Genomic DNA, 10,840 nt, shown 5'->3' with positions numbered 1-10,840 from the left:
ATCTACTCATAAAACATTCTTCAAAATTTTCAATCATGCTAAAATAAAATAAAATAAAAATAATAGTATTAAACCGTCATAAAGTTCCCTCGTGAGAAATGGAATCTACTCATAAAACATTCTTCAAAATTTTCAATATATTAACAAAATCGGTAGGGGACCCTTCCCTTACTAAAATAAAATAAAAGAAAAATAATAGTATTAAACCGTCAAAAAGTTCCCGATTAGCATTACGTCAGCATTACCAAATTCCCTTGAGACAGATTCTTTTGAGAATTAATTACTGGCATCTAACGGAATTTTTGTTTGCGTCAGTTGCATTCTGTGAACACACGGAAATACACGGTGTCATTCTGTCAATTTCTTAGCTAGTCATTTTCCGCAGTCCACAGAAGCAAACCAATGCCTCGCAGGTTGTAATGGCGATGACGATGTGCAGTCGTTGAATCTGATTCTAAGGTACGCGGTTTCTGTTTAGAATATATTGCTGTTCTTTTGGGAAATGTTTATAACCGAACAAATCTACTAGTTTTAACTTTGCCAAGTCAAAAACAATGAAGGCGAAACTGCGTCGAAAAACAGCATATAATGCATGTAAAAAGTCCACATTGCAGCTTTGCCGGGATAGACTTGAATTCTTTTGTTTCGATCGGTAGAAGATTTAATAAGTTAGTTAAATTGCTTTACTTTCAGGGGATACAAGGTCAGTTCCTTTGCTTGCATTTTGAAGAATGATTAGATAGAACATTGTCCTTATCAGTATTTTTGTTTAGGATTTAAGCAGAGGAAAGGAATTTTCTACTTGATTTAATTCTTGTCTTTGTTTATTTTAATATTTTAGCTTCGAAAGGACAGTGGACGATTTTGAGTTCCCAGTAGAAAAGTTTTTTAGGGTAGACTGAAGAGACGAAAATCGTCCCCCCTGGAAAATTCCTCGCATTTACCCAAAATTTTGATTTTTGTGGTTTGTACAGTGTTTAACGTCGAAAGTTCTAGTCAAATGACTCAATAAATCGCCCGTGCGGGGCTTTTAGCTGTTCAGGGAGGCATCACTATGTTTTGGGGAATTTACGGCTAAAGACGGAGAAGTTGCCTTTCTATTCTATATTTGTGAAGTTTGACGGTAATTTAAGGTTATGCTTCCTTGTGTCCAAAAACTTGAATTGCGACATTTTGCAAATAGAGGTGATTGTGTGGGTAATATTGGTTCAATCTGCGTAAAAGATTCTAATTCTGCACGTCAATCCAGTATATGCATTGTTAGACAACTAATTTAATTTCTAGATCATTGTTGTCCGTCGAAGAAAATGTTTAACTTCGAAGTCTCTTGAAGGCATCCAAGGGGAGGAGTAAGAGAGAGGAATGAAAATGGTATCTCTCCATTCTTGGACACAGAAATTTGGATGTTTAGTTGGTCAAAACCCTGACAGGTTACTTAAACCTGATCAATTCATTCCAATTAAGCTTTAAGTTTTTACACCAAGGATCAATAGTAAGATGGGCTATTAACAGGACTGTTTTTATTTGTCATTCTGATATCAGATCAGTTATTTATCAGGATTCTCCAGTTGGAGGCCAACTTAATCAGAAGAGCAATTTTATGCATCAACCCGAGCACCATAGCATCCTGTCAGCATGGGATCTTGATTGTCAATTGTCTGCAAGGAGGCCTAGTTGTGTGACAAAGGAGAATTGTTAAGCATATAATTTCAAGCGAAAATAATTGAATAATTATCAGATGAGCTCCAGGAAGAGTCGTTTTTCATCATGGAAGAAGACTTTTAAGCGCTCTTCCAGGGCTGATAAGCAATGGCCTGCCGAATTTATTTGTCCAATTTCCAAATCTCTGATGGCCGATCCTGTGATTGTTTCTTCAGGGGAATCTTATGAGAGGACATGCGTTGAAGCCTGGATGGCACTTGGTTATACGTATTGTTACAAAACCAGGATGGAATTAATTTCGTCTGCTCTTATAGCAAATGTTGCTTTGAGAAATGCAATCTCTAACTGGTGTGAAGTTACTGGTATTCAAAAGCCAATTCCGCCTGATCAGGCTGCCGCCAAAAGTTTTATCCAGGGCATAATGACTAAGGAGAATGGAAGCTCTAAAGAGAGTTCTTTATGTGATAGCAGTGAGTTCAAACAAAGGGATGACTCAAGTACAGTGACTTCTGGGGAAAATTTTCCAAGATCATATTCAAGATCCTTAGAAAATGTTTCTGAACAGAATTCACAGGCTGCCATTGAGAGAATTGGTAGGTCTGATCCCAGTTACTCTGGAAGCCACTCTGCAGAGAGTTTTTCAGACTCATTTCAACATTTGTCTTTGAAGCAATCTGTTAGGTTTTCTCATTCAGCAGTAGATATGGATATGCCGCATGCTAGCCTTGGCTCTTCTTCATCTTCTGGAGACTTCTGTGTTCCCCTTCCTCTTGCAACTAAACCTTGCAGCTATTCATCTCAAAATCAGGAGATAGTGGAGATAGAATCATCTGACTCTAAATCTGACCCAGAGCTAGTGATGGATTTTGTCTCTAGGTTGCAGCAATCACAGACCTTGGAACAAGAGCAGGCAGTGACTGATCTTCGAAATCTGACTCGGACAAATGTGGAGAGCAGGACTACTCTATGCAATCCCAATCTGCTTTCAGCCCTTCTGCCTCTTTTGACATCAAGATATGCAGGAATACAGAGCAATGCTGTTGCTGCATTGGTGAACCTTTCTTTAGAGAACACAAATAAATTAAGCATTGTGCGTGCGGGAGCAATTCCTTACCTAATTGATGTTTTGAAAATGAGTAATCTGGAAGCACAAGAGCATGCGGCTGGAGCAATCTTCAGCCTTGCCTTAAATGATGATAACAAGACAGCTATTGGAGTGTTGGGTGCTGTTCCTCCTTTGCTTCACATTCTAAGATCCACTACAGACAGAACCAGAAAAGACGCAGCAATGGCTTTGTACCATTTGTCCTTTGTACAGGTAAATCGTGGTAAGCTCATGAAGGCAGGTGCAGTTTCAATTCTTTTGAGCTTAGCGCAAGAGGAGATATCTGATGTTGCCTGTAGGGCCCTGTTAATCCTATGTAATATTGCATCCTCTTCTGAGGGACGCAAGGCTCTCCTTGACACTAATGCCACAGCCTTATTGGTTGGTATTCTTGCCAAGCACCAAAAAGACAGAAGTAAAGGCAGTCAGCTGATTCAAGAGAATGCCGTCGCAGCACTATTATTACTGTCTCGCAATAACACCCGTTTCAAGTCACTAGCGGTTCAGGCTGGTGCAATTGAGGTTCTTGTTTGGTTAGCTGAGCATGGAAATGTGAGAACCAAGGAAAAGGTATCAGTTATATTAAGTATCATGAGAGGAGTATCTGATGATGAAGATCAATGCAGTCTTACAAGATACCATAAAAAGTTGGTACGGAGTGCCTTATCGGGACCAAACTCCACAGATTTCTGATTTGCTTGCCTTTCAGTTCAAAAATTCTGCACCAGATTATCTACATTACTTTGCCCTACAGGTAGATTGCTATTTGGTTTGGGCTTCTCTCTGCAGATTTATGTACAGGTCAGATAACAGGGACAGTTCTTTGGTGATGATTCCTTCTACAAGTGTTTGTCTTCCCTTTGTTTCTTCAAGGTAACATTTCTTTTGTTGTATTCTGTACATTTTTTTTGTATTATCTGGGATGCAAAATATTATAAAACCAGTGTATATATTGAAAATATTATACTAAGCTTCTAAGCATTTGGAATTAGAAGGCAGAAGAGCTGCTTCTAATTCGAAAGATTTTTCTTCCAGTTGGCTTTGTTGAGCTGTTTGGGTATTCATTTTGTGATATATTGTAAATTGAAAAAGTAATGCATTTGTGGATTATTTTTCCCTAATATGGTCTTGCCTTTATGAAGGAGCCTGGTTTTTATTTAACTATTTGTAGTTAAAGGAAGAAGGCCAGAGCTATTTATAGCCTAAACTCACCTGTCAGCCCTTGAGATTTGAGTGCTACAAATACTCTTCTGGGAAAAGTAATATTCTTAGAAAACAATACAAGATAGGAAGTATAAAATGATTGAAGATACCAGGGAGCAAGAATTATCCTCAAATATTTGTTTTTTTATCACTAGTTTTGATGACATTCATGCCCTTGAATAATTCTTATCCATAGGTTTGTCCAATGGTAGTGCTCAAACAAAAAACTGAATCTATATAGTTTTAGATATCTCTAGAATAATTAACGCTGATTCTTTTCAGAGAGTCAAATTTGATGGGAAACTAAAAGTTTACTCATCAAAAATCATTTATCTAGTCTTTTAGAATTATGGTTTACATTATTCTGTGGAAAGTCACTGGATCTAATGGAAATAAGGTATGAAAAGATTGTGAAGCTACAAAACATGTTCTGAATGTAAGAGCAGGGAATCATGTTCATTAATTCGAGATTTTGCTGCTAGAGGTTTTGTTGACCCTTGAGTGAAATTAACACTTTTTATGGCACCTTATATTACTTTGTTACCATTTTGTTTATAACTGCTCTGCGATATTGTAAGTAGAGTTAATGTTCTCCTTTTGTGAAGATGTATTGTTGCCTTGTTCAATATCTCTGGTCCTACATGATGTTGTTCTTTGCCTCATATTTGTGGTCACTATGTCATTTAATTTTTCCAAGAATGTTCCAAATAAGCTTTGTCATCAACCTCTTGGTTTGTGTTGGTTTGTGTTAATGACAGACTTGTTTGAAGAGTCATCCAAAAGACCGATGTCCTTCGCTTTGCCCTACGCCTTTGTTATATTTTAATGTGGCTTCATATTGGCTATGGTATGTACTTAAGAGGGATTCTCTTTACATAAAAGTGATTGGTTACTGGTACGGGCATTTGCAATATGCAGTTCATGTGATGTCTTATAGAGAGTGGTCCTAGTCATCAGTGTGCGGCATCCAAAATAGGAGTTTTTTTATGAAGACAAGGTATTTGGTGGTCTTTAATTTGCTAAATTAGAACAGGTGGAGAGTTGTGGAGGTGAGTGTGGATCAATATGTGTCATGTACTGTATGCCCACAAGTCTGGACTGAACAAGTGCAAAGTCAATCTTTGAAAACTTGGTACAATCAATCTATGTTGATCCGTCCAAATCCTATTCATCTTGGCAAAATGGTAAAAAGCAGCAGCGTTCAACATGAAACTTTCTTGTTTTACCCTTGGTTGTTGAAAGTGATTATGTTTCAAGTTTGGAACTGTAAATCGATGAATGGATTTTAAATAATTCATGATGACATGCCCTTTTTAAAGTGGTTATTGGGCAAATGTGTGGATTCCCACATAGGCCTACATCATGGGGAAGAAATAATAGTGTGCCATGTGTGTCCTAGGTGGCAGTTATGGCAGGTCCAATATGAATCTTTAGCAAGTGTTCATACCAAAGGCTGTGTTGTGCCTAGACAGCTGTATATTTTGATTTTGATTTGCTTAGGCACACTATGAAAGGCAGTTGCTTGCATGTTTTGGTTATGCCATTTCAACTCAAGCCCTTGATTGTGTGCCGATCAACAAAGTGCCATTAGATTTGGTTGCACACTAATGAATCAAGTCATGGGTTTAAATGGTGAGTTTGCAGCTTGAAGTAGACACATGGTTTGATATGTCTTAATTTTTTTAGGCACTGCATAAAATTTCTCATGGTGCTCTTTTGCAAAAATAACACATATTTGCTATGTGTTATCCAAGGCTACAAGGATGGTGGGCTCATTCTATTTATTCAAGTGAGAGCTTATTTGTTACCTCTCCTCATGGGAGCAAAATATTAAAAAAGTATGGCTTGTATCTATTTATTGCTCCATTTTTTCCATCACCACCAATCTTGCTTTGATCAATGTGTGGGCTATTCGACCTATTTAATATTTAGTAGAGTGATTGGTAAGCATGTGAAATACACAGTTCTGAATTCACCTTAAATAGTATTCAATATATGTATTGAGCTGTCATTGGTTGAAAGATGGATACGAAGACACTCTCTTGGGCCCATATTATGAAGAACCACTCAAACATTGCTAGATGGCATTTGTATAGTATCCCATTATTTGTCTTCTCATATCTTTTTGTCATTTTTGTATTCTTGAATTTCTTACCTTTGTTTATTTTCCTATATTTCTATTATTTCTCCACATTTTAGTATTTATTCATCTTTTTATTTTGTTATAATGTACCCTCTTGTAAATGCCCTAGTTTTTACCTTGAATCGCAAATAGAACAGCAAATAGAATAGGATTAGTAATATCCATGTACCTGGTTGAGATCCTGCAACATGTCAGGAAATCATTGAAACGCTCCATAAAATTGATCTAGTTTACTAGAGACAATAAAAGCATGGCTCTTTCCTACTAGGGATATAGGGACAACAATTTAATCATAAAATATATTTGATCTATTAATGGAGGTCAACCATAGGAGAGCTAGGATGAGGGGCATTAGGGTGCCTTAAATAATCCTTTATCCTAAGCCCAAGAGGTGATGTTGTCCCACTTGGCCATCATGTGGTGCTTTGCCATCCACATGAGGGGGTGTATCTAGTGAGGAATCCCATAGCTGTTCTTTTCTTCAATTGTCACCCTTATCCTCCTCCTTATGATTAGAATTCCTTAACATATTTGGGCAACCAAGGTATAGGTTTCAGGAAACTACAATAGGGTGTCTGGAGTGGCTGGACGCTCCTTGCACCCCCTTGGCCTCTTGGGACAATCTGTCACCACCGTGAGGTGGCATGCTTAGAAGAGAACCTCATAACAGTTTCTTCCTCATATTACCCTGTTATCCCTACCATGATTGATTACAGCAGATATCTAAAAAGTTACACAATTGTACTTATTCTTCAAATAAGGTTCACATAATATTTCATATTAATGCACATTATTCATAAGCAAGAAATTATAAATAAGATCCATGATGCTTCCTATTATAATAGCTGATACTTCATAACAATTTGCAGATCATATTAAGACCCTCTATGCTTGATTGAGATGTTGTAAAACAGATATGTGCTAAGTGTTCCATTTATTCTCATGAGAGATGGATTCATGTTGAATCACTACTCATGAAACATGGGTCAATGAGTTTGATTCAATAATCACACAGTTAAATCCTGATAGCAATATCACAATTTGACTTGCTGTGGAAATTATCTCCTACTTATCAGATATGATCTGTTCGATGAAGGGCTGATCTCCTTCAATGCGTCTGACTTGCTTGGTAATTCGATTGTTGTTGAATGATTGATATTTGTATGAATAATTTGATTGACTGAATGAATTCTTTAGATTGTATGATTTGAGGTATTGGTGAGTGATGATTAAGAGATTTGGTGATTACATGATCGATAATTGATGATGTAATGAGTCCTGGTTTGCTATATTGATGAATTGAATGAATGCCAATTTGATAGTGGTTTATTGATAGATTGTTTGCTTGATTTGATAATTGATAGAAGACAGTAGTTATCCACAATCCATTGCAATGTTTGCTGTTTTCTGGTGTTACATCCCAATTTTTGACCTAGCTTGAAATATAGCCATTGAGGTTCGCAGAAAGTTAGTTGGCAATTTAATTTGATATAATTTGGCGAAATGGTAAGATAGTTGGTCGTTATGAAATCAAGTGAAGATGACATGTTAGTTGATCGGTAATTGCAAATTCATGGAATTAAGATGAAAGGTAACTGTTATGATTATTTATGATTATAAAATTTATAATTTAATTATGGAGAAATTCTTTGCAGGGAGTATGTCAAAGGGGTGGAAGCATTGTCAAAAAAGAATTAGGCAGGGCATCACCATCACTGGGCAGACAGGTAGAGGACCTAGCGATTTGAAACATGATACATCTGAGGAACTGCATGAGTTATTTAAATAGATAATTTAATTAAAATAATTGAGTTAAAATATAAAACAAATCTTAATGGGGTTTTAATTTATCTTTCGTCATAATATTTTAATAATAATTTAAATACACGCATATAATGTAAAATGATTTGTCACAATTATCATTTATTAATAGAGTGATGTTTTGTTGTGCATTATAATAATGATCGAATTATACTAATTTAATTATTATAAATTTCAATTTTTTCTTTCCAAATTCTTTTCTCTCTTCTTGGTCGATTTAATAATTGAATATGAATGGTCATCTTGGAATTTGAGTGGATTCTTGCTTTGAAACTGATGGGAAGCACTCAACTTTCTTTTTGGAATCAGTTTTCTTTAACCATCCCCGACCCTCTTCTTTTTCTAGGGTGGTGTGTGAGTGGATTATGATAACTTAGATGGTTTGTTGCATTATTAGTGTTAAAAAGCGGAAGTATTATGTTATTCTCGGCAATCATCCTTTTTCGGCATCCTACATCTATATTCATTATGGACATTCTTTTCTTTGGCTTCTCGAGATTATATGTTAGCCATTTGCAGAGGTTAAAGTCGGCCCTGCTTGCAATCCACTTGGAGAGTCAAATCGATTTTATTCACAATCTGGAGAGCCAAGTTAGGAAGTTAACGCCAAGTGCAGACTCATCTCAGGATTAACTCATCTCAGGATTGTTATTTTAGAGAGAGTCGAGTAAGATAATCCAACTCTTATATTGTTCTTTCCTTCTTATATTTATACTTTCTTGTTATCACGCCTGCTATCTTGAGTCGACAATCTTTTATGAGAAAGAAAGTCCACATAAAATATAAGATATTGCCTTTTTAGAACCAATAAATCATCTTTCATGTATTTTGGAATTGAAGTATGAAAATTTCAGTCATAAATAATGGAGCTGTTATGTTTTCAGTCTGTCGACTGTTTACCTTATTATCAATGCCATCAACATACGTTAAATCATTACAACCTTCTAGAGATCAGTCGATTGCCATAGCAATGTATCAATTCAAGTCTGATATTTGCTATAATATCCAAAAATGCAACTTTCTAAATTTTTCTTAAAAATCTATCTTCTCTGATAACATTTATTATGCAATTTGATATAAAGTTTGATAACTGAGATGAGACAATAAACTAGAGCACCAAGGATTTTCACCAGGCTAAAAGCCAAAATATGGTGAAGAAGGTGCGAAGCATTTCAGTAAAGCCAATTTGAAGGCACCAAGGAATCACTGGCTTGATGGCTTGGTTATGGTGAGGAGGTGTAGATGAACCTATAAGAATAAAATAATGATATCAGAAAACAATAAATATTAAATTAATTATTGCATTAGCTCATACATGTTCCACTCATGAAGAATATTGTCAAGATTGTTGTCAATTTTGAGATCTTTAAAGAACATATTCATAGAATGATGGTTGTATGTAATCTTCTTGAATAAATGATAGAGTTGTCTGCTTTGAGAATCCCAAATACCTGGGACTCACTCGGTTGTGTAGCCAAGTAGATGGTTGATGAGGTGTGAGAAAGGAATCATCAATATTATAAACCAGTATCAAATATGACATTTCAATATTTATCATTTAATATGAAATTAATTAATAGCTCATGCATATTCCTGTTATTGTGATCTCCTGCTGCCAAGTCGTATGGTGAGTTTATTACCGGGAAGCCAGTGGATGGCAAGATGATCCCTATCTATTCCGGGTAGGGAGGGCCTTTCTCATTAGAGATCGTGTGGGATATGTTGTGGTCTGAGGTTGGGTGGTTAAGCCCCTGACAATGTTTCACATCTCTCAAGATGTCGGATATGCGTTTGTTAATCGGAAAACAGGTAATATCACTTTTATTTATGAGGAGGTAAGATTAAATTGAGTTATTTCATTGTCACTGCTAATTTACACCTAGATATAAGAGATAGAATCATGGATTGCTTTTCATTTATATGAATATCGATTATAAGCATATTTCTAATCTTTAGATACTGTCTTAGTTAAGTGATTGAGTTAAGTGATTGAAGGAAAAGGAATCTGAAACCCTAATTGATTGAGAGATGACTGGAACCCTAAGTGTTTCAGTGGTATTGGAAGCCCTAATTGTATCCGTGGTATTGGAAGCCCTAATTGTATCTATGGTATTGGAAGCCCTAATTGAATTTGTGGTAGCGGAAGCCCTAAGTGAGATAGCGATATCAGAAGCCCCAAATGAACTGAAGGTAAATGATGCCCTGATTGATACAGTGCTATGTGATGCCCTAATTTAAAATATAGTGGTATTTAATTATAATTATCATTTGATTTTATGATAGTTGTTTGTAGATGAGAGTCATCATATGAAATTGTTATAGTGTATTTGTGGACTAACCCGGGTGGTTGCAAAAACATCCCTAGTTTGATTTCGATCTCAGTTTTCCGAGGTATGTGGTTTTCAATTTCTGTAGTAATTTCATTTGATGGTATTTCAAGTTTTTAGTTAAGAAATTTTGTCTAACTGATTTTAACGGTAAATCTTATTCACATGAACATGAATGATATAACTGTCTTCCTATGAAACGAAGTAGAAACTGTATTTCTTTGAGTATGGTATTTGTTAATTTAGACCCAGGAAATCAGGATGTTGCATCTGGGCAGATTGTGTTCCTTTTTTCTGCATCAACTTGTCAGATCATACTCTGTGATCCATTTTGTGGGCAGATAGTGTTCCTTTTTTTTGCATCAACGTTTGGATCACACTCTGTGATCCATTTTCTGGGCAGATTGTGCTCCTTTATTTTGCATCAACATTTCAGATCACACTTCGTGATCCAGATGTTGCAAAATAAAGGAACACAATCTGCCCAGAAAACAGAAAACATTGATAATTGATGATTGCTTTTGTGGATTCATGAGTGATGATCGATAAGTGATCCTTGAATGATCTCTTTCATACCTC

At 36.0% G+C, this 10,840-nt stretch overlaps 1 protein-coding gene across 5 annotated transcripts; it reads left to right on the top strand.

Annotated features, from left to right (window-relative positions):
- The first annotated feature begins 266 nt into the window (after window positions 1–266).
- On the top strand, window positions 267–3,888 carry LOC149547907 (U-box domain-containing protein 41-like). Of its 5 annotated transcripts, none has more exons than XM_089791957.1 (3): window positions 267–459; window positions 975–1,371; window positions 1,559–3,888. In XM_089791957.1, the coding sequence occupies exon 3, from the start codon at window positions 1,739–1,741 to the stop codon at window positions 3,458–3,460; it is 1,722 nt and encodes a 573-aa protein (XP_089648083.1). In that variant the 5' UTR covers window positions 267–459; window positions 975–1,371; window positions 1,559–1,738; the 3' UTR covers window positions 3,461–3,888. The 5 variants fall into 5 exon arrangements, with proteins under 5 accessions (XP_089648083.1, XP_089648081.1, XP_089648082.1 ...); XM_089791955.1 differs by having other exon boundaries at window positions 1,543–3,888; XM_089791956.1 differs by having other exon boundaries at window positions 975–1,430.
- The last annotated feature ends 6,952 nt before the right edge of the window (window positions 3,889–10,840 follow it).

The sequence above is a fragment of the Cupressus sempervirens genome, chromosome 7 (genome assembly GCF_028749045.1).
Source record: "Cupressus sempervirens isolate cs-2001-9-10 chromosome 7, ASM2874904v1, whole genome shotgun sequence".
NCBI classification, from domain to species: Eukaryota; Viridiplantae; Streptophyta; class Pinopsida; order Cupressales; family Cupressaceae; genus Cupressus; species Cupressus sempervirens.
Note: the sequence above shows the minus strand (reverse complement) of the source record. Positions and strands in the feature narration are given on the sequence as shown.

What these genes read in the sequence shown, in the direction of transcription:
- LOC149547907 (XM_089791957.1), top strand. Translation starts at nt 1,739, where the DNA reads ATGAGCTCCAGGAAGAGTCGTTTTTCATCATGGAAGAAGACTTTTAAG.